The sequence below is a fragment of the Schistocerca nitens genome, chromosome 3 (genome assembly GCF_023898315.1).
Source record: "Schistocerca nitens isolate TAMUIC-IGC-003100 chromosome 3, iqSchNite1.1, whole genome shotgun sequence".
Taxonomy (NCBI): Eukaryota; Metazoa; Arthropoda; class Insecta; order Orthoptera; family Acrididae; genus Schistocerca; species Schistocerca nitens.
The window spans coordinates 195779578-195804647 of NC_064616.1; the positions used below are offsets into that span (position 1 = coordinate 195779578).

Sequence of the window (25070 nt, forward strand, 5' to 3'; positions counted from 1 at the left end):
CAGCCTAGAAAAGGAAGAGGAGAAGTAAAGTTTTAGTCGAAACAACTCTGGAATCAAAAAGATACTTAACGCCATGACGATGCCTAGTACCGTAATTACAAAAATGTATTATAAAAACATTAATATACTTCAGTGCTTTCATAGTTTATTCTCCAAAACTGGTATATTAATTCACTTACAATTACGCCTTACCGAGCGAGGTGGCGAAGTGACTAGCACACTGGACTCGCATTCGGGAGGACGACGGTTCAATCCCGCGTCCGGCCATCCTGATTTAGGTTTTCCGTGATTTCCCTAAATCGCTCCAGGCAAATGCCGGGGTGGTTCCTCTGAAAGGGCACGGCCGACTTCCTTCCCAATCCTTCCCTAATCCGATGAGACCGATGACCTCGCTGTCTGGTCTCCTTCCCCACAACAACCCCAATTACGCCTTACTGAGTGCGTGACCTAAACCCGAAATACTAGTACCTATTTAGAGCGAAATACCTATCTAAATTTAAATATTATTATTTGTTGAATTTCTACAAAGCAGCGTCCATACACACAATGACGCGAATTACTGCAGTCGTGGTTGCTTGAAGCATTAGAATGTATGGAAGTCCCACTAAACTGTGACAGATGTTATTTGTCAGTTATCTTCTGTTGAACTGCGAGTAACATTTTGTGTTTCATCTTCCTTAATTTGGGAATCACGTCTTGTATTCTGTTTTTCATTTGTATTTGATTCAGTCAGAGGCGAAGTTCCTGTGTCATGGATCTGGTATGTTTCATGCGTTTGACGTAGCTGAGGACTCAGTCTGTCTCATTGCGAGATTTTTTGACCGTTAAATGCCGAAATCCAATGTACAGTAAATGACAGTAGTTTTGGCGATTCTCAAATTGTTTTTAGCTAGAATTACGTCAGATACAATTCTCAAATTGAAAAGAATCTTGACTGTCCAAATAAGTAACCTAATAAATAAATAAATAAATTATAAGTAACCTTCAACTATCACGTTACTCAGGTCATACAAACGCTGTCGCGACTACTTTTCCCTCTCTCTCTCTTTCTACCAAGACAAAGTAGAAAGTTGTCCCCAATACGAAGAAATCATTCAGAGTTTCTGCATAAATAATACAATAAGTGTATGCACCGTCCATGATTTAAGAACATACCACATAATGTGGGTGATAATGTAACGAGATTTTACACTCTTTTTCATGCGGACGAAGAAATACAAACGGAAGACGCACCTCATACTCAGTAGAAGATGGGAAGATCAGTCTTTTTGAAAAGATACCATATGGGCATTTGCCGCATTTATCTTGTGGGAAAATCCACGTAATATTCGATCCTGATTTATCTGCGAACTATTGTACCAAGTATTATATAGGATAATGTACGCTGCAGAAGTTATTGCGACAGTGGACCATCTTAACATATTAGTAATGCGATGCCCTCATTTATTTATTTTCTTTTGTTCTGTGAGGCCATGTGAGTTTAATTTATTTAATCATTGCATTCATACAACACATATAAAAAGCCCTATGCCCTGTGTTCACTCTGACGATGCCAATATGTTGTCTTGACGGATCAAAATGTACTCGATTAATGCTCAGAAACGAATAAGAATCGTTGTGTATGTACTAATCTGTGATCTCCGCTCAAATTTATGAACAAACTGGTAAAATTTCTGATTGAAATTCTGAAAGTCACTTATCCATCTCTGTTTCGAAAAACGAGAAAGATTTCACACGATATCACGAAGTGAGCATCAACACACGACTTTCTAAGAACTAAATTTTATCAAGTATGTTTCTATTACGCAGCTTCCCCTGTCGATGAATACGGCATCGTGATATATCTGTACTACTCACAGAGCACACGAAAGTGAGCTTCAGTATTATGATGCTTCTCTTTGTATCACTTTCCGTGTCGCATGCTTCATTCCACTTTCGGAGATGATAAAGAGCCCTGAAACTGACGCTTTTTGTTCTATATATTCTTGAGCTCTTCCTGCTACATTTGTTTGCAGTTTAGTATCGCTACTACGGGCTATCTTGCTAGTGGCTTCACTTCCACGGCGTCCTATGCATTCTGCAAGTGATAAGACAATTTTACAATAGTGTCCTGCATTTATTCCACGGATTCTGATTTTGCCGATAAAGGAGATATTCTCGTAATCGTAATGTATTAACATCACCTTTCGTACAACAGATCCTGAACGTCCGGTGATGCATCGATGTACACGCGTAAGCTCTGCGGCTCACAATTTAAGGGGCTCCGGAACGCCCTATACTTGCAATGTTAAAATAACGCTTATAAATTACATCTTTCCTCACAAAGTATTTGAGGTAGGAAGTTGAACTTTTTACAGATTATTTATTGGAATATGGGCTACAACTTAACACAGGGATTTTACAAAATTTTAGTTCAGTTATTAAAGATGATTTTTTTTCAATTGTAATGAAAATTCACAACTTTTTTGCAATTTTTTATTTATATATTCAAAAATATACAGTTTTTTGGAAAAAGGCTGTGTTAAATTATGCAGAAGGTACTGTGTAACATTTACTGAAAGTTTGAAACAAATATGTTTGGAAGATCCTTAGAAAACATATAATTAGTATGAGAAAATAAAAGTTTTGGGAATCGAGCGACAAAGATTGGATTAACTTTTTAGTGAATTCCAGGTCCATAGGATGGATTATCTTCATCCTCTGCAAACTCCTCCTCCAGCTTCCTCTTGTTCGTCCTCCTGTTTACTCTTGCTTGTATTTCTAGACTCTTCACAGCCCTGTCTGCAGCTCGAAGGCGTTCCTTGTCTAAAGCAAGCATCGCTCGTACCATGTTAGAACCTATCTTCATTCCCATATTTCTAAATACCTTTGGCTTTCCAACATTTCTCCTTTTCTTAAAAGCCTTCAGAGGATTTCTAATAACTTTACTTTTACTCATTATTATACTTCAACAAAACAGAGACTCAAGAAACAGAATTAATTACGAATATTTTCGAGATAACGACAGAGTAAATAAACATGAAACAATCGACAATCACACCAGCGATATATATTGAACCATCACAGGTTAGCCACAACACATACTTTATCTCACATCACTAAAATGTACCTGATGAACACGGGCGTTAATAATAACACCATTTGACAGCAGTTTAACAGCGCCACAGTGGGTCACGCCCATGTAGAACACATTTCAAAAAAATTTAAAAATAGTTGTAGTTTTCGGAATTGAATAAATTATATATCTATTAAAAGGTAATAGTCTACAGATTCAGAAAACGCAAAAAAGTAAAAATTGAACTTTTCATGATTTTGAGCCTTTCCGGAGCCCCTTAATCTAAGGAACATGAGAGAATCTACCGTGAAAAGCAAGGGAATAAAAAAAATGTGCACACTATAAGAAATGAAACACACACTCCGCAGTTACGGGAGAATAAAATATGCGATGCTGGTAGACTGACCTTCGCAGAACTTTTATTTCGTTCTCTAAGGAGTCTTCTTTGCCCTTGAGCGCCTTCTTGTCTATTATCTTGACGGCGAACATCTGGCCCGGTTTCTCCTTGCTCTCCGCCAGGCGAACCTCAGAGAAGGCCCCTCTGCAAAACACACACACACAGTCAAGATTAAGTCTCATAAAATATGAAGCACTTTAATTAAGAAGTGAAGTATTAACCTCGCTAACGGCAGCATATATTATGAGAAGCTCATGCTTTTAAGAACCACTACGTTTTAGAATGGTACTAACACAAGGAATATTGGGAAACGAAGAAATAAGGGACAGAACGAAAAGGTTCTTGGAGCATCAACGGAGAATTACGGCCACTATGTTGTCTTTCATACAACCAAGAACAAGCCGCTATATCTGTAATGGATACTGTTTACTTACGTGTCAATGATCATTTAAATTACACATTATGTTTTGAAAATAATGTAACCGGAAACATCTGTAGAAGAAATCAGTGTTATACGTCGTAGCTAGTGTTCGCTGTAGTACTAGGAAACTTCTAATAAATACCCAACAAGTAATTGATAAATTGACACTGAATATTATTAACATCTGGAGTTCTGCAGCCAGAAATATTCACTGCAGCACCGTAACAAACTCAAATGTCGCGGAAAAAAAAAAAATAAATAATAATAATTCTGTCTTCTAATACCGCCTATCTAAAAATCTTGTTTTAGCAAAAACTAATTCTAAGATACACTTCAAATAACTGCAGGTAAGTCAACGACGAGGCCGTGGAGGCTCCCTTCCTGTGAGCCAGGGAGGGAGAGAGTCGTCTGCATCACCACAGATCACCTGTGCCGCTCTGATATCTGTGGACTTCAGTTATCTCTCTGACAGTTGCTTCTCTGACGCGGACAGCGGAGAGTGAAGCTTCTTGGCAGGACTCGAATCCGGAACCTTGCTATTCATGGGCAAATGCTCCACTGACTGAGCTGTCCTGGCCTATTATTATTATTATTATTATTTACTTTCTCAGACGTTAAGTCTGGTTAAGAATGGAAAGTGACGCGGACCTTGATCAAGTGTCACTTCCTATTAACTGTACGGTATGTGTTATATTGCATTTAGGAACTTTCGGGTAATTGAACATGTATCAATAATTACTGATTTCTGTAGTTGTATATATACGTTTGGATGTAGCTCTATTGCATTGATGTACTGGTGGATATTGTGTGGTATGACTCCTGTAGTTGATAGTATAATTGGTATGATGTCAACTTTATCCTGATGCCACATGTCTTTGACTTCCTCAGCCAGTTGGATGTATTTTTCAATTTTTTCTCCTGTTTTCTTTTGTATATTTGTTGTATTGGGTATGGATATTTCGATTAGTTGTGTTAATTTCTTCTTTTTATTGGTGAGTATGATGTCAGGTTTGTTATGTGGCGTTGTTTTATCTGTTATAATGGTTCTGTTCCAGTATAATTTGTATTCATCATTCTCCAGTACATTTTGTGGTGCATACTTGTATGTAGGAACGTGTTGTTTTATAAGTTTATGTTGTAAGGCAAGCTGTTGATGTATTATTTTTGCGACATTGTCATGTCTTCTGGGGTATTCTGTATTTGCTAGTATTGTACATCCGCTTGTGATGTGATCTACTGTTTCTATTTGTTGTTTACAAAGTCTGCATTTATCTGTTGGGGTATTGGGATCTTTAATAATATGCTTGCTGTAATACCTGGTGTTTATTGTTTGATCCTGTATTGCAATCATGAATCCTTCTGTCTCACTGTATATATTGCCTTTTCTTAGCCATGTGTTGGATGCGTCTTGATCGATGTGTGGCTGTGTTAGATGATACGGGTGCTTGCCATGAAGTGTTTTCTTTTTCCAATTTACTTTCTTCGTATCTGTTGATGTTATGTGATCTAAAGGGTTGTAGAAGTGGTTATGAAATTGCAGTGGTGTAGCCGATGTATTTATATGAGTAATTGCTTTGTGTATTTTGCTAGTTTCTGCGCGTTCTAGAAAGAATTTTCTTAAATTGTCTACCTGTCCATAATGTAGGTTTTTTATGTTGATGAATCCCCTTCCTCCTTCCTTTCTGCTTAATGTGAATCTTTCTGTTGCTGAATGTATGTGATGTATTCTATATTTGTGGCATTGTGAACGTGTAAGTGTATTTAGTGCTTCTAGGTCTGTGTTACTCCATTTCACTACTCCAAATGAGTAGGTCAATATTGGTATAGCGTAAGTATTTATAGCTTTTGTCTTGTTTCTTGCTGTCAAATCTGTTTTCAGTATTTTTGTTAGTCTTTGTCTATATTTTTCTTTTAGTTCTTCCCTAATATTTGTATTATCTATTCCTATTTTTTGTCTGTATCCTAGGTATTTATAGGCATCTGTCTTTTCCATCGCTTCTATGCAGTCGCTGTGGTTATCAAGTATGTAATCTTCTTGTTTAGTGTGTTTTCCCTTGACTATGCTATTTTTCTTACATTTGTCTGTTCCAAAAGCCATATTTATATCATTGCTGAATGCTTCTGTTATCTTTAGTAATTGGTTGAGTTGTTGATTGGTTGCTGCCAGTAGTTTTAGATCATCCATGTATAGCAAATGTGTGATTTTGTGTGGGTATGTTCCAGTAATATTATATCCATAATTTGAATTATTTAGCATGTTGGATAGTGGGTTCAGAGCAAGACAGAACCAGAAAGGACTTAATGAGTCTCCTTGGTATATTCCACGCTTAATCTGTATTGGCTGTGATGTGATATTATCTGAATTTGTTTGGATATTAAGTGTGGTTTTCCAGTTTTTCATTACTATGTTTAGGAACTGTATCAATTTAGGATCTACTTTGTATATTTCCAATATTTGTAGTAACCATGACTGGGGTACACTATCAAAAGCTTTTTGGTAATCAATGTATGCGTAGTGCAGAGACCTTTGTTTAGTTTTAGCTTGATATGTCACCTCTGCATCTATTATCAGTTGCTCTTTACATCCTAGCGCTCCTTTGCAGCAGCCTTTTTGTTCTTCATTTATAATTTTGTTCTGTGTTGTATGTGTCATTAATTTCTGTGTAATGACTGAAGTTAATATTTTGTAGATTGTTGGTAGGCATGTTATGGGGCGATATTTAGCTGGGTTTGCTGTGTCTGCTTGATCTTTAGGTTTCAGATAAGTTATTCCATGTGTAAGTGTATCAGGGAATATGTATGGGTCTGCAATGTAACTGTTAAATAATTTAGTTAAATGTGAATGTGTTGAGGTGAACTTCTTTAGCCAGAAATTTGCTATTTTATCATTTCCAGGGTATTTCCAATTGTGCGTAGAATTAATTGCTCGGGTGACTTCATGTTGCAAATTTATCACTTCAGGCATTTGTGGTATCATCTTGTATGTATCTGTTTCTGCTTGTATCCACCGTGCATGCCTGTTATGTTGTACCGGGTTTGACCATATGCTGCTCCAGAAGTGTTCCATGTCTCTTATGTTTGGTGGATTGTCTATTTTTATGTGTGTGTTATCTATTGTTTGGTAAAATTTCTTTTGGTTTGTGTTGAATGTTTGGTTTTGTTTCCTTCTATTTTCACTTTTTTTGTATCTTCTAAGTCGTTTCGCCAAAGCTTGTAATTTTTGCTTCTTTTCATCTAATTGCTCTATTGCTTCTTGTTGTGAGATTTTACCTAACCTTTTTCGTTTTTTGTCTGATATTAAATTTCTTATAAATTGTGTTAACTGTCCGATGTCTTTTCTCAGTTTTTCTATTCTGATCTGTAGCCTGTGTTGCCATGCTGGTTTTGTGGGTTTCTTCTGTGTGTTGGTTGGTTCTGATATCTGCCTAGTGTGTATATTTAGTGTAGTGAGTGCTCCTACATAAACCAGTAGTTGTAACTCTTCCATAGTTGTGTATTCATTTATTTTGTTGTGTATGATTGTGTTGATAGTTTTTATTGTTGTTTCGACTTGTGGGCTATTTGGTGGTCTATGCAAGAATGGTCTAATGTCTGTATTTGTGTCTTCGTATTCTCTATATTATTATTATTTCTTTACTTTCTCAGACGTTAAGTCTGGTTGAGAATGGAAAGTGACGCGGACCTTGATCAAGCGTCACTTCCTATTAACTGTACGGTATGTGTTATATTGCATTTAGGAACTTTCGGGTAATTGAACATGTATCAATAATTACGGATTTCTGTAGTTGTATATATATGTTTGGATGTAGCTGTATTGCATTGATGTACTGGTGGATATTGTGTGGTATGACTCCTGTAGTTGATAGTATAATTGGTATGATGTCAACTTTATCCTGATGCCACATGTCTTTGACTTCCTCAGCCAGTTGGATGTATTTTTCAATTTTTTCTCCTGTTTTCTTTTGTATATTTGTTGTATTGGGTATGGATATTTCGATTAGTTGTGTTAATTTCTTCTTTTTATTGGTGAGTATGATGTCAGGTTTGTTATGTGGCGTTGTTTTATCTGTTATAATGGTTCTGTTCCAGTATAATTTGTATTCATCATTCTCCAGTACATTTTGTGGTGCATACTTGTACGTAGGAACTTGTTGTTTTAAAAGTTTATGTTGAAAGGCAAGCTGTTGATGTATTATTTTTGCGACATTGTCATGTCTTCTGGGGTATTCTGTATTTGCTAGTATTGTACATCCGCTTGTGATGTGATCTACTGTTTCTATTTGTTGTTTACAAAGTCTGCATTTATCTGTTGTGGTATTGGGATCTTTAATAATATGCTTGCTGTAATACCTGGTGTTTATTGTTTGATCCTGTATTGCAATCATGAATCCTTCTGTCTCACTGTATATATTGCCTTTTCTTAGCCATGTGTTGGATGCGTCTTGATCGATGTGTGGCTGTGTTAGATGATACGGATGCTTGCCATGAAGTGTTTTCTTTTTCCAATTTACTTTCTTCGTATCTGTTGATGTTATGTGGTCTAAAGGGTTGTAGAGGTGGTTATGAAATTGTAGTGGTGTAGCCGATGTATTTATATGAGTGATTGCTTTGTGTATTTTGCTATTTTCTGCTCGTTCTGTAAAGAATTTTCTTAAATTGTCTACCTGTCCATAATGTAGGTTTTTTATATCGATAAATCCCCTTCCTCCTTCCTTTCTGCTTAATGTGAATCTTTCTGTTGCTGAATGTATGTGATGTATTCTATATTTGTGGCATTGTGATCGTGTAAGTGTATTGAGTGCTTCTAGGTCTGTGTTACTCCATTTCACTACTCCAAATGAGTAGGTCAATATTGGTATGGCATAAGTATTTATAGCTTTTATCTTGTTTCTTGCTGTCAATTCTGTTTTCAGTATTTTTGTTAGTCTTTGTCTATATTTTTCTTTTAGTTCTTCTTTAATATTTGTATTATCTATTCCTATTTTTTGTCTGTATCCTAGATATTTATAGGCATCCGTTTTTTCCATCGCTTCTATGCAGTCGCTGTGGTTATCCAATATGTAATCTTCTTGTTTAGTGTGTTTTCCCTTGACTATGCTATTTTTCTTACATTTGTCTGTTCCAAAAGCCATACTTATATCATTGCTGAATACTTCTGTTATCTTTAGTAACTGGTTGAGTTGTTGATTTGTTGCTGCCAGTAGTTTTAGATCATCCATGTATAGCAAATGTGTGATTTTGTGTGGATATGTTCCAGTAATATTGTATCCATAATTTGTATTATTTAGCATGTTGGATAGTGGGTTCAGAGCAAGGCAGAACCAGAAAGGACTTAATGAGTCTCCTTGGTATATTCCACGCTTAATCTGTATTGGCTGTGATGTGATATTATTTGAATTTGTTTGGATATTAAGTGTGGTTTTCCAATTTTTCATTACTATGTTTAGGAACTGTATCAATTTAGGATCTATTTTGTATATTTCCAATATTTGTAGTAACCATGAGTGGGGTACACTATCAAAAGCTTTTTGGTAATCAATGTATGCGTAGTGTAGCGACCTTTGTTTAGTTTTAGCTTGATATGTCACCTCTGCATCTATTATCAGTTGCTCTTTACATCCTCGTGCTCCTTTGCAACAGCCTTTTTGCTCTTCATTTATAATTTTGTTCTGTGTTGTATGTGTAATTAATTTCTGTTTAATGATTGAAGTTAATATTTTGTATATTGTTGGTAGGCATGTTATGGGGCGATATTTAGCTGGGTTCGCTGTGTCTGCTTGATCTTTAGGTTTCAGATAAGTTATTCCATGTGTAAGTGTATCAGGGAATGTGTATGGTTCTGCAATGTAACTGTTAAATAATTTAGTTAGATGTGAATGTGTTGAGGTGAACTTCTTTAACCAGAAATTTGCTATTTTATCATTTCCAGGGGCTTTCCAATTGTGAGTAGAATTAATTGCTTGGGTGACTTCATGTTGCAAAATTATCACTTCAGGCATTTGTGGTATCATCTTGTATGTGTCTGTTTCTGCTTGTATCCATCGTGCATGCCTGTTATGTTGTACCGGGTTTGACCATATGTTGCTCCAAAAGTGTTCCATGTCTGTTATGTTTGGTGGATTGTTTATTTTAATGTGTGTGTTATCTATTGTCTGGTAAAATTTCTTTTGGTTTGTGTTGAATGTTTGGTTTTGCTTCCTTCTATTTTCACTTTTTTTGTATCTTCTGAGTCGTTTGGCTAATGCTTGTAATTTCTGCTTCTTTTCGTCTAATTGCTCTGTCGCTTCTTGTTGTGAGATTTTACCTAACCTTTTTCGTTTTTTTTCCGAGATTTCATTTCTTATAAATTGTGTTAGCTGTCCGATGTCTTTTCTCAGTTTTTCTATTCTGATCTGTAGCCTGTGTTGCCATGCTGGTTTTGTGGGTTTCTTCTGTGTGTTGGTTGGTTCTGATCTCTGTCTAGTGTGTATATTTAGTGTAGTGAGTGCTCCTATATAAACCAGTAGTTGTAACTCTTCCATAGTTGTGTTTTCATTTATTTTGTTGTGTATGATTGTGTTGATAGTTTTTATTGTTGTTTCGACTTGTGGGTTATTTGGTGGTTTATGCAAGAATGGTCTAATGTCTGTATTTGTGTCTTTGTATTCTATATATGTTAGCTGAAATTTTTCTTCTATATCTAGCATCTGTGTCACTTCGTGTTCTATTTGTGCTTGTTCTGGTGGCTGTCTTAAGATTTCGTTTTCCTCTGATTGTTTAATTGGTGCGTGTTGTTCTTTGTTTGTTTGCTCTGGGATGTTTGAGTCAATTACTGTATTTTCTTCTTCTTCTTCTGATTGCACATTATTTTGTTCCAGTATTTGTTGTACTTGTTGTTTGATGTTTTCTAATTCTGACTGGGGTATCCTGTTATTTTTGATTATTACACGGATCTGATCAGCTAGTCGTTGTTCTGTTAAAAATTTTAATTCTGGGTATCTGGTAATAAATGTTGTGTATACTTGTGATCTGTATCCAGTTGTGTTGGTTCCTAGGTTTGTTGCTTGGTAATAACAGAACATGAGGTGTCGATTAACTTCATCTGACCATCTCATCCTCTGTCTTTGTTTTCCTTCTAGGGTGGTTGCAGGAAGCATATCCTGCAAAACACCTCTATTTGGATTTAAATCATTATCCAGTTGGCTAGCAGTGTCGTTACCATTGTGGGCGGGCATAGGGTTATTATTATTATTATTATTATTATTATTATTATTATTAATAGGCAGATGCACCACAATAGCTGCTTCTAATCTTTGATCTTTATTAACGACAGACTCTCGGCATATATCCCAATTGTTAAGCACCTGCGAATACAATTGTTGTGAGACAGTGCATAAATGTGAATTGCATTTATATTAAGGTAAGTATATTTTACTCATATCTACGATAATGTGACGTCCATATTACGTCGCTAGTGAACTGCCTTCTAACTTTTAATGTATTCATTAAATGGCAAATGATATAAATATATTGAAAATAATACGTTATTATGGTTTGACAGTAGTCTGACAGTTCTACTCTTATGGCGTTTTATATTTACAAAGTTTATACAGATGAACAGAGATATTATTTTATCATCGAAAATAGTCTATTATCTTTGATTGCTGCATATGTTCTATCCGATTTATACTTTTTCGTGTTCTAAGAGTCCAATGAAGTATTTGAGATAGTATTTGTGTCTAAATTCTTTATGTTTATTTAATATTTCTCGTGGGCATTTTCTCGTGTGTATACAGACTTCCCATTCTTCAAGAATGTTCATTGCAAGACCTGTTTGTATTCTGTGCAGGATTCGGAGTGTATTTTCGAGAGCCGGCCGTTGTGGTCGAGCGGTTCTAGGCGCTTCAGTCCGGAACTGCGCTCCTGCTGCGGACGCAGGTTCGAATCCTACCTCGAGCATGGATGTGTGTGATGTCCTTAGGTTAGTTAGGTTTAAGTAGTTCTAAGTCTAGGGGACTGATGACCTCAAATGTTAAGTCCCATAGTGTTTAAAGCCATTTCAACCTTTTTTTTGTATTTTAGAATGTATCAGCGATGTGGTTTTGATTTTTCAAATGTAGAAAGAAGGTAGACTGATTATTCTCGCTGTTTCTAATGTGTTAAAATATTTTACTGCTAGGCCAATGTGAAATTTATTACACTGGCTACATGAGATTTATAATCATTGTGAGCATATAATGTCGTAAGAACAGAACTGTCAAAATACTGTCAAACCATAACTGACTTATTTTCAATGCGGCGCAATATGGACGTCACATTATTCTAGAGGTGAGTACAAATGGTTCAAATGGTTCTGAGCACTATGCGACTTAACTTCTGAGGTCATCAGTCGCCTAGAACTTAGAACTAATTAAACCTAACTAACCTAAGGACATCACACACATCCATGCCCGAGGCAGGCGAGGTGAGTACAATACAGTCACTTTAATACAGGGTGTTACAAAAAAGTATGGCCAAACTTTCAGGAAACATTCCTCACACACAAATAAAGGAAAGATGTTATGTGGATATGTGTCCGGAAACGCTTAATTTCCATGTTAGAGCTCATTTTAGTTTCGTCCACCTACGCTCAATGGAGCACGTTATCATGATTTCATACGGGATACTCTACCTGTGCTGCTAGAACATGTGCCTTTACAAGTACGACACAACATGTGGTTCATGCACGATGGCGCTCCTGCACATTTCAGTCGAAGTGTTCGTACGCTTCTCAACAACAGATTCGGTGACCGATGGATTGGTAGAGGCGGACCAATTCCATGGCCTCCACGCTCTCCTGACCTCAACCCTCTTGACTTTCAATTATGGGGACATTTGAAAGCTCTTGTCTACGCAACGCCGGTACCAAATGTAGAGACTCTTCGTGCTCGTATTGTGGACGGCTGTGGTACAATACGCCATTCTCCAGGGCTGCATCAGCGCATCTGGGATCCCATGCGACGGACGGTTGATGCATGTATCCTCGCTAACGGAGGACATTTTGAACATGTCCTGTAACAAAGTGTTTGTAGTCACGCTGGTACGTTCTGTTGCTGTGTGTTTCCATTCCATGATTAACGTGATTTGAAGAGAAGTAATAAAATGAGCTCTAACATGGAAAGTAAGCGTTTCCGGACACATGTCCACATAACATATTTTCTTTCTTTGTGTGTGAGGAATGTTTCCTGAAAGTTTGGCCGTACCTTTTTGTAACACCCTGTAAAAATGACATTCACATTTATACACGGCTTCTCTACAATTTTATTCACGGATACTTGACAATGGTGATAAATGCCGAGACAGTCTGTCGTGAATAAAGATTAGTTATTATAACCAGCTATTACGGTGCATCGTTTTAATGATCATGTCATTACGTGACATATTACGCTGCTGGCCTTAAAGAAGGAAAAAATGTAGGTTATTGTCTAAATTTCAGAATATTATGTAAATTTGAACTAACAAGTTCACCGAGAAAATTCTGCACACTACTTCACAGCATATTTGACACAAATTTACTAATTCTGTGAAGGAATTTACCACGTGTTTTAAGGTAGAATGACGCTAAAGTTGCGCCGAAATGAAACGTCTGCTCTGCACAATTCTGACGCAATGCATAGACATGCGAAGTCGCCTCTCTTCGGAAATAATCTAGTGAAATTAACGCAAAAAGGAACGAAGTTTCTCGTACATTAGCACGGCTGTAAAAAAAATTTGGTTACGCGCGGCTGTGTCCAAACAGCCATTAGGCAGTGAATGGGCGCGCTCTGCCTTTGGTGCGTGATGGGTTGCCCGTTAATATACGACATTAGTGGGGAGTGCATGAGGGCGCAGTGTGGAGCAATTTGCAGGAAGCCAGGCGCGCGCAGGCTGGCTTAATTAGTTTTCTCGCGCTGAGCGGATGTGCGAAGAGCCGCGAAGCCGCTCCCAGCCGGAAGCCTCACCACCCTGGCTTTTACGTAACTCATTTCCGCGACTCATTTCGCCAGTTCTGAGGCGAGCACGCGTCGTCTGCCAGGTGACACGCTGCCGTCAAAGGCCCTCCCGGACTCTTCTCGCGGCACGTCCGAGTAAAACGCCTTGACGCAGGAGTCTGGGTAATACATCACATTAAATACTCTATGCCTACCAATGCTACTTAGCGCGTAGACGGCCGGTGCCTCTTCCGTATATGACGTCAGCACTCTGACGTGGATCCGTGGACGAGAGGAGGGGGCACCGTGAGGTCAAGAGACTCCCCCTCCTCTCAAAGATCGCGTTACTGTAAGTTGTTATAATCATATCAGTTTCTCACATAACTTTCGTAGAATATAGTGTAAGGTGTCAGGCAAATCCAACACCTTCCATGAAATCCCTGACATGATAGCAAGTCCGACAGTATGTCACATAGTTCCGAATAAATTAACCAAAGTAATACGATCAACGAGTGAGCAAATGGAATACCACAGACTAACACAAGAACGCCTAAATGCATGTCATACCTTCCCACCGTGAAACAGACGCAGTTCCGAGGGGAGAAACGAGAACAGAAGCAGAGAGCAGAACCGTGTTAAGCTAGAAGGCCCTACGATATGGGACGGACACCCACATCGCCAGCCGACCGCCAAAACCACCCCCCAGTCCATGTTAAAAGATAGAGCCCTCCAGAAGAACAGTATAGGTCTTACGATAACACTAAAAGGGCCACACCAGCTGCAAGTTTTAGCGTGAGACTTTTTCACGTCCCTGCGACGTAGCAAACGTTAAAAACATTGCCCCACCACGGAAAGTATAACGTTTCTCATTGGATAGACAGAATTTTTGTAGGTGGAGCTTAAGGTTAACATTGAGACGCTGATTGGTAGATGAAAACACAGCCAGATAGTTTTTTTAAACCAACTTCGGTAAATTGTAGTAAGGAGAAGTTAGGAGGGAGTGGAGCTGTGCCGCCCGCCGCTCCCTGACGAACACCGACAAGGTAATGAACGCACGCGATGCCGCATTTTTGAGCGCATAAGGCTTCACTCAGAACTGCAGAAGTCTCATCTGTTATACCTCCTTTTTACGTAATACTAGTGTCGATCGTCAATTAAATCTCATGGTGTTCACATTTGCTACTTGAAGTAAAAATCTGAAACGCAATGATTTTTCTGTTATATAATTATTGAGAAGCCACATCAGCCACTGTAATTTACGACAAGTTAGATAAGTAATTGAAGATAATTGAGGGTCACTGTAGACCATTTTGATAGTTTTCTCTTTTATGAAACTTAACTTAAATCTAGATTATAGATGTGATATGGCATAGGTCATCCTTCGACCCATTGTAGAACTTGGAAACCCATTCAGGGAATATTCTTCCACATTTTTGTTGAACGCAGTTGGTTTTTATCATTCTGTATTAAAATATTGCCTTTTATCAATAGTGCAATTTATAAACAATGTTTTGTGAGTAGAATAAAATTTCCAATGGTAAACTTAACTGCTTTTTCGACGTTATTTTACCAGCTAACTAAAAATAGGAAAGCCTTGAACCCCTTCCACTAAATTTTGTTAGTATTAAGATTCTTTTACAGGGAGTGCAGTGGAGCTGACGCCGAAATCATTAAGTATTTGATTATATCATCGCTAGTCTCACTGAACTCTTCAGAACTCTACATGTCATGTGTGGTCTGGCGTCTCCTTACCAGCCAACAGGTCCCAGGTTCAAACTAGTCAATTCCCTAAAAAACACGCTCAGAGCGTCGTTGCGCGAAAGTGTTAGGGAGACACGACTTAGGACAAACAGACACCACGCAGAATGTTAGAATAGTAGCACGAAAACAGTCTCGAAAACAGCAAGTTATTTTACAAAACTGTAACCTATGTTTAGTGCAAGATGTTTTTTAATTGCTTTGTCGAAGGGCTTGCCTACGACGATATCCTTCCGGCCTGACCGAGGGGCAGCAGAAAAAACTCCCGTCAGGGAAAGGAACTCTCATAGATTCTTCATACCAGCTAACGAAACGAATTCGCTTTATTTGTAAAGGTCTGTCTTTACCGCGCTTTTCTTTATACGTACATACAATGATTGTTTTCGGCTACTGCCATCTTCAGATCTATTACAAATAGAAAAACAGTGGTGTAACCATCCAAGTTGGACTAGCTGAAGCAATATCTATAACTGGCCTAGAGATACGTAAGAAAAATTCAAAAAATATTTACATTATTATTATTATTATTATTATTATTATTATTATGCGTCACTAGGCCTCTATCATAGCTTTTGCTTCAGCCAACTGAAGTTACTTGATTACACCATTGTTTTTCTATTTGTAACAGATCTGAAGACGGCAGTAGCCGAAACCGCTAACTGAAAAAAGTGGACAAAGCGGACCTTTACCAATGAAGTGCCATAAATGATCGCAGACTCATTTACGAACTTTGTCTTCATTCGACGAAATCTTATTCGTCACGGTTCGAGAATTCATAGTAAATAAGGTAAAGAAGACAGAAATATCCTACGATAATTTAACGTTTTTAGAAAGGAACCTCGTTTTCCAAATTCGCACTCTCGCACACTCTTAGTACTAAAATTTTTAACACAAGTTTGAATACTAAGTTCCATATTGATATTAGTGAGGGCACAAGTAGATTTTATATCATGTAAATTATGACGTCGTCAAAGTTATGAGAATTCGTTGCTATTACAGTTCTTGAACAGACTGTAGCACATGAACTTAAATTTAATTTTAAATTTTTTCCTGAATTTCAATTTCGTTGAAGTTATGCTAAAGCTATGTCCTGAGCACTAATGAAAAAAATTAATCTAATACTAAATTTGTTATACATTTTGTTGTAATTAAAACCCTCAGCATCTGTGGCACTTTAAAAATAGGGGTGGCGGTTATATTTGAGGGGAAGGGAAAAAAAATCGAACTACCTCCGCCACATAATTGAATCCTGGGTCTCCACCTCTTCCCAAAATAGTATGTAGCAATCGTTTCTAATTGTTAGTCACTCTTACGTAGCGTATTGTGGCGTAATGCGCGGGTGGCTGGATCGCGTGAAACTACGCTATCACGTTTAGTTCACGAGATCAAAGTTTAACTAAAGGAAGAAGGAACGAAGGAAGGAAGGAAGGAAGATCAGAATTTCGCGTCCCGTCGAAGACTATGCCACTAAAAACTGAGCACAAAATCGAATTGGACAAAGGAAGCTGCCGAGAATCACCACGGTCAGAATTTCTTGCATTCGCTGCAGTGATTTATGTCAACTGAAGAAAACTTTCACCTAGACGGCCAGAGCGATTGCGAAATTCAAACCATGGAATGCATGTCCAGTGTTTTAATTGCTATATCATCTCGCACACTGGCATTTTTGTACACGACATTCTTGAAGGAAATTATTGAGTGGGAAACAAGCCGGAAACTAAATCGGTATGGAACATTAGGAATTTAAACCCTATTCCTCCGCATTACGATTCTCCCTTATTAAATACTGTGTAATCCGAAACAGTGTTAGTTATTTCTCCGTTTAACATATCATTCGTATAGCAGCAGTGTGTCAGCAATATTATGATCCAGCGATTGATTACCAGGCATCTGTTTCGTATTCTGTCACTCTGGATAGTGCAATATTTCTGATGTTTGTACGGCCATTTTGGACGTATTTATTCTCCGCTCTGTGTCTGTTAAAAGTTTCTGCGCAGTGTAAACACACACTGTTATTTATTTCATGTATTTGCATGTCCGTTTTTTTAAATCTGTTTGGATGCGGTTTTATGGTACCGAATGTGCTGTGCAAACATTGGCTGATTTGTATCATATTTTCACGCTCTGCTGTATTCCTTGTAGCGCGTTTCTAGTTTACTGATCATCTGCCTCATACAGATTACATTACATCATTTACATCTGAGTTGGTAGCACTCTGCTTGTTTGTAGTAGTTTGAACATTTTCCGAGTTTTTAATCCAGTCCCAGTCGTTTCTGTTGTGCTGTTTATCCTGAACGCTTTGAGGTAATTATTATTCCGAGTGTTTATTAATAATCACAAAAATCGAAACAATTTCTGTCCGATGTTAGTGTCACGAACACCGCTATTGCTAGTGGTAACTCACGAGCGGCATCACACAAACAGATATTTGTATAAAATCGAAACGTTAAAACGTTGCAGGATTACGTCCCATGCGTGGTCTGCGATCATAGTGAAAACACCGACAAGACTGCCACTCACGTCAGTTGCATTCCGAAAAACGCGTTTTCAGCCTTCATATCCGCATAGAAATAAGGAACTGTCGACAGACCAAATGACTCGACAGACCAATGAAATTTCTTAAAGGCCCCTCTGGTGCAAAATTACAAAAATACTGCTGGTAGAACGGGTTCCCTGATTATCTCCGCGGTAATATGCAAACTGCAGCTGTATATTATGCTATCTTGTAGGAAATAATTTAAAGCATCAGTTGTCTCACCAATTTGACTACTCCGAAACGTTTGTCTGAAAAGCACGAGATTTGATAGGGTGAAAACTGTTTTCACCACCTTAAACCAAATTACATTGCAGTTGTATAGGAAAGTCTACAATTTGTACCATAATTTTTTTTTAAACTTCCTGGCAGATTAAAACTGTGTGCCGGACCGAGGCTCGAACTCGGGACCTTTGCCTTTCGCGGGCAAGTGCTCTACCGACTGTGCTCCCCAAGCACGACTCACGCCCCGTCCTCACAGCTTTACTTCTGCCAGTACCTCGTCTCCTACCTTCCAAACTTAACAGGTACTGGCAGAAGTAAAGCTGTGAGGATGGGGCGTGAGTCGTGCTTGGGTAGCTCAGTCGGTAGAGCACTTGCCCTCGAAAGGCAAAGGTCCCGAGTTCGAGTCTCGGTCCGGCACACAGTTTTAATGGTGGTGGTGGTGGTTAGTGTTTAACGTCCCGTCGACAACGAGGTCATTAGAGACGGAGCGCAAGCTCGGGTTAGGGAAGGATTGGGAAGGAAATCGGCCGTGCCCTTTCAAAGGAACCATCCCGGCATTTGCCTGAAACGATTTAGGGAAATCACGGAAAACCTAAATCAGGATGGCCGGAGACGGGATTGAACCGTCGTCCTCCCGAATGCGAGTCCAGTGTGCTAACCACTGCGCCACCTCGCTCGGTCACAGTTTTAATCTGCCAGGAAGTTTCATATCAGCGCACACTCCGCTGCAGAGTGAAAATCTCATTCTGGATAATTTTTTTTATTGCATGTCGAATCAAAAATGTTCAAATCATCGTTTCGTAAAGAAAGCTTTTATGATAATATCCGAAGTAGATCGGGCGATTAAAATTAACGCGTTTTTTAGCTCACACGTGTTTGACGTCATGTATTACTCAGTTTTAAGAACAAAATAAGCGACTCAACGTAACAATGAACTGTAAGTGTTCTATTCCAGAGGTAAAATTGTGTCTGGTTGGTTTTTTAGCAAATATAAGGTGTTTAAAAGAAGTACTACATTTTCCCACAGGAGGGAGTATTGGTCAAAACTCGAAGAAAACTTTCTTGAACTATAAGGAAAATTTCGGGAACTAGAAGGAAAATTTCGAGAACTAGAAGGAAAATTTCGAGAACCAAAAGGAAAATTTCTAGAACTGTGTACGGAAACGAATACCTGTTGATACGTGGGCCGTTTTACTTGTAATAAGTAATTTGAAGTGTTTGCCGATGTAAGCTGTCGTACTGTTGCAGTGCACTGCGCGAATCTGAATGGTTATAATTTGCGCTATTGGGGGGACGCTGTTTTTGCAGAAAGAGAACGGTTGTTTTATGCACGACGGGGCACAGTCCCGTTTTCTGCGGGTCGTATGACAGTACCTCACCGAAACGTTTCATGGTCGTTGCATTGGTTGAGGTGATCCGGTAGCACGGCCTGACTGTTAACCGGACCTGCAACCATAGTCTTTCAGACTGAGAGGATTTAGAAGCATTCGTGTATGCCCAGTCCATCGACAGTGTGCTGACGTTACAGGTGCGTGTGAGCTATGCATGTCAGGCAATTACGGTTGCTAGGTCCAAAAACGAAAATGCCGGGATCGGCACAATGTTCAGCCGGACTTCTGCCCTTAAAGTCGACCACTTATAATATGTGTAATAGAGTCAACTGGATATTTTCAAACGTAATTAACAATCAATTAAAGACAATTTTTAGGAGATTAGATTGTACTTACTCTTCAAGAACGGAAAACGAAAAATTAAGTAATTCAACAACGTAGGTCATTCCACTCTGATATTCACTGATAAAACTAATGTTGTCACTTGCGAAAGCGCGCGGAATACGTTTCTCTAGCTAATAAGTAACGCAGACAATTTTAACCCTCATTCTCACTTACGCCTCAGTCTGGCCCCGGTAACTGAGTGGTATTCCCCCCGGGCCTCATCGACACCCTACGGCGTCTTTGGACCGCAGCCAGCTCACACGTCCAGGTCAATGGAAGGACGGTAGGACCAGTACCCATTAAGAGGTCTCTACGACAGGGTTGTCCCCTTTCTGCCTACCTTTATGCAATCGCACTCGAGCCACTCCTAGGGGGCCTTAACCACCGCCTATCTGGCATCACGCTGCGGGACGTCACCTTTCGCTATAGGACATACGCTGACGACCTGCTACTGCTGGTTCGTTCCAATGACGAAGTTCAAAGCGTACTAACCTGGATTGAGCGATACGGACAGGCCGCAGGCAGTTTTCTGAACATCAACAAGTCGGCGGCGTTGGATATTGGGCGTGGTCTCGGACCGGAAGCCTCGCTCCCCTCCCACCAGTTTCTGATCTGCGATATTTGGGAATCACGTTCAAGAAAGATGTACGTAAAACAGCTGCAGCAAACTACCGACGGTTATTACAGATCATACACGCAATAGTGCGACAGAACCTGCTCCGGGACTTGAATCAGCTACAACGTGTTGAATACCTGAACCTCTACGTGGCATCAAAACTCAACCACGTGGCACAGGTCCTTCCACTACCGCTGCAGATAGGTCGCCGGCTTCAGGCGGCCTTCAGTTACTACGTGCTGGCCGCGGTGGTCTAGCGGTTCTAGGCGCTCAGTCCGGAACCGCGCGACCGCTACGGTCGCAGGTTCGAATCCTGCCTCGGGCATGGATGTGTATGATGTCCTTAGGTTAGTTAGGTTTAAGTAGTTCTAAGTTCTAGAGGACTTATGACCACTGATGTTGAGTCCCATAGTGCTCGGAGCCATTTGAATCATTTTTACTACGTTTCCGCAGGTCATATCTTTAAAGTACGATACGACACTCTTACCCTCCCAGTGCACAAAGGAGGGCTGGGATTGGTCAACGTCAGGGCGAGAGCAGCTGCCCTTTACATGAGAAACATGAGGAAACGATGGAAAAGTCAATATACCTCTCTCACGGGTCGTTTACTACAGGTTCTGATGCCAGTCTCTAACGTCCCGCCGGTGTCGGTGGCGCACGTCGCACCACAGCTCTCCCATGTGTCGACCTTCATTCTTGATTACAGCTATGTCAGCTCGAACCTCTCCGCCACCGTCCACCAAACGCGAAAGATTTTTATACCAACCTCCTGCGGGCTGTTCCCCATAACGTGGTGGAAAACAAGTACCCTACGGTTCACTGGCCAAGAGTGTGGAAAACGATACACCACAACTTTCTGTCATCCACGGTGCGTTCGAAGTGGTATCAGATCGCCAACAAAAAATATGCCACACGACAGCGACTTCACACTATTGGACTGGCAGGCTCTCCTTATTGCCCAGATTGTCACCTTTTGGATACCGATGAACACCGTTTTACTTGCGCATCATCGTCCGGAGTTTGGCGACTAACACAGAAGATATTGGCTTGTTACCTCCGGGTCACACCTGATATGATTGACCCTCAGACCTACTCTGTCCCGATGAAACTTACTTTCCGGCTGCAAAATATCATGCGCTTACATGGTTCAAAGGACTTACCGTCGCCTACATCTTTAGCGACGGAGAGAAAGAGCAGCTTGATTACTGGTGGTTCCTACAAAATGCTCACAATGCCCTCGAACGCACACCGAAATACCGTACGCTCTTCGCAAATTATTTACGCAGCGTTTTCGTTAACCCCCCACTCAGCTGGGGAGTGCCTTGTCAGCCATGAGCGAAGGAAAAGACAAGCTGCTGAAGGATGCTGTTTTCATTGAGGCACTAGGGAAGCAGAATGCCTCCGTTGCTGATGCCCTTCAAAGGCGCTATTGGAGATATCAGATAACGATGGCGAGGCTCCAAGTGGAACCAGTTACATTATTGAAGAATCTTTTAGTTGGAATTACATCAGTGATTTATATTTTTATTTTTTGATTACTCTTTTATGCCACCTTTAAAAAAAAAGAAAAAAGTTGTCAGCGTGACAGAATGTCAATCCTAAGGGCCCGGGTTCGATTCCCGGCTGGGTTGGAGATTTTCTCCGCTCAGGGACTGGGTGTTGTGTTGTCCTAATCATCATCATTTCATCCCCATCGACGCGCAAGTCGCCAAAGTGGCGTCAAATCGAAAGATTTTCACCAGGCGAACGGTCTACCCGACGGGAGGCCCTCGTCACACGACATTATTATTATTATTATTATTATTATTATTATTATTACTTACGCCTCAAAACGGGTACGAGCAACGTGCGAGCGCGGTTGGTTGGCACATTCTTCGCTCTGCGTGTAGCGCATTTGTACATTGTGTGTTGCGCTCGTTCGTCCTAGGAAGAGAAACACTGGACACTGACACAAGGTAAGTATTTTTGGTATACCTACAGACAATCTAAAACAAGAAACTTGTCGCTCGTGCATTTTACATACGACCAGTTTCTCTTTGGGTTTTCCGCCATATTTCGAGACAGAGTTTCGTTTCGGAAACTATTCAAACAATCTCGCTTTTAAGTCAGCGTTACTGTCGGGGGTCTGTGAAACTTCGACCATCTTTCACATTAACTGCACTTAACACTTATGAATTGTGCATAAACTTTAATGTATATAAGGATTTTTACAATAAGCAGAGAGATAGACCAATTACAAATAATGCCAAGTCACACCCAATAGCTAACAAAATTTCACATACACTATGTGATCAGAAGTATCCGGACACCTGGCTGAAAATGACTTTAAAGTTCGTGGCGCGCTCCACCTGTAATGCTGAAATTCAATACGGTGGTGGCCCTTGATACAGTTTTCACTCTTGCAGGCATACGTTCAATCAGGTGCTGGAAGGTTTCTTGGGGAATGGCAGCCCATTCTTCATGGAGTGCTGCACTGAGGAGAAGTATCGATGCCGGTCAGTGACGCCTGGCACGAAGTCGGCGTTACAAAACATAACAAAGGTGTTATATAGGATTCAGGTCAGGACTCTGTGCAGGCCAGTCCATTACAGGGATGTTATTGTCGTGTATCCACTCCGCCACAGGCCGTGCATTATGAACAGGTCCTCGAACGTGTTGAAAGAGGTAATCGCCATCCCCGAATTGCTTTTCAACAGTGGGAAGCAAGCAGGTGCTTAAACCATCAATGTAGCCCTGTGCTACGATAATGCCACGCAAAACAACAAGGAGTGTGCAAATCCCCCTCTATGAAAAATACGACCACACGAAAACACCACCGCCTCCTAATTTTACTGTTGGCACCACACACGCTGGCAGATGACATTCACCGATCATTCGCCATACCCACACCGTGCCATCGGATCGCCACATTGTGTACCGTGATTCGTCACTCCACACAACGTTTTTCCACTGTTCAATCGTCCAATGTTTACGCTCCTTACACCCAGCCAGGCGTCGTTTGGCATTTACCGGCGTGATGTGTGGCTTATGAGCAGCCGCTCGACCATGAAATCCAAGTTCTCTCACCTCCCATCCAACTCTCATAGTACTTGCAGTGCATCCTGATGCAGTTTGGAATTCGTTTGTGATGATCTGGACAGATGTCTGCCTATAACACATTACGACCATCTTCAAATGTCGGCGGTCTCTGTCAGTCAACAGACGAGGTCAGCCCGCACGATTTTGTGCTGTACGTGTCCCTTCACGTTTCCACTTCACTATCCCATCGGAAACAGTGGACCTAGGTATGTTTAGGAGTGTAAAAATCTCGCGTACAGACGTATGAGACACGTGACACCCAATCACCTGACCACGTTAGAAGTCCGTTAGTTCCGCGGAGGGCCCCATTCTGCTCTCTCACGATGTATAATGCCTACTAAGCCGGCCGGAGTGGCCGTGCGGTTCTAGGCGCTACAGTCTGGAGCCGAGCGACGGCTACGGTCTCAGGTCTCAGGTTCGAATCCTGCCTCGGGCATGGATGTGTGTGATATCCTTAGGTTAGTTAGGTTTAATTAGTTCTAAGTTCTAGGCGACTGATGACCTCAGAAGTTAAGTTAGCTAGTGCTCAGAGCCATATAATGCCTACTAAGGTCGCTGATATGGAGTACCTGGCAGCACAATGCACACAATGCGAAAAACGGATCTTTTTTGGTGGTGTCCAGATACTTTTGATCACATAGTGTACTTGTTTGTAAACTTTTTTTGTAGCTGTATGTTAATTTAGGAGGATTCTTAATATGTCACTGATCTTATTTGTAAATGCAAAGTAAAAAAACCATAGATCGTTCACAGTTCTATGCATTTCATTCATAAATATGATGATATTCTACCAAGCAGCGACGGAAAAATCAGTTCGCGTATCACCCAACGCTCAGTTTGATCCTACCACTGGAAGGACGACCCCGGCTGCTGCCTGTGGAGGTATGGCGAACACTTGCTATGAGCTACGACACCGAACACATTTTACCTTGGTTATGAGAACATGTGTAAGACCGTTTTATCAAAAAGGATCGCAGTACAGCCGTGGCTCTGAGGTATGTCTCGTTTTGCGCAAGAGGTAAAAAGTGACGAAGCAATAAATGCCGCAATGCCACTCAGGAATACTAGGGAGGGGATCTTCGTTCGTCGAACGCTGTTTGTAAACGCAAGCTCTTTCGCAAGAGAATGCTCTGCGCTCTCTCTCTCTCTCTCTCTCTCTCTCTCTCTCTCTCTCTCTCTCTCTCTCTCTCCCAACACACGCTATTTTCAGGAACACGGATACACACTGCCTCTTGAATTCAGGAAATGGATACTGAAATATGAGGCATTCAATTCCAATAGGGATTTACTAGTACTACAAAAAAATGCGATCTCGATAAAACTACGATTGTCGATTGAAGCGC

General features: G+C 40.2%; 1 protein-coding gene and 1 non-coding gene across 2 annotated transcripts in view; one reads left to right on the top strand and one right to left on the bottom strand.

Annotated features, from left to right (window-relative positions):
• Positions 1 to 2052: 2052 nt before the first annotated feature.
• The window catches only part of LOC126249145 (calcium/calmodulin-dependent protein kinase type 1-like), a 352391-nt gene continuing 329373 nt past the window's right edge, over positions 2053 to 25070 (bottom strand). Inside the window, exons 2-3 of the mRNA XM_049950799.1 lie at positions 3462 to 3596; positions 2053 to 2077 (exon numbers count right to left, since the gene is read on the bottom strand). Coding sequence (XP_049806756.1) covers positions 2053 to 2077; positions 3462 to 3596 — 160 coding nt within the window. The remainder of the gene's footprint in view (positions 2078 to 3461; positions 3597 to 25070) is intronic.
• Trnas-cga (transfer RNA serine (anticodon CGA)) lies at positions 18662 to 18736 on the top strand. Its single transcript has one exon. It is a non-coding gene; the product is annotated as a tRNA-Ser (tRNA).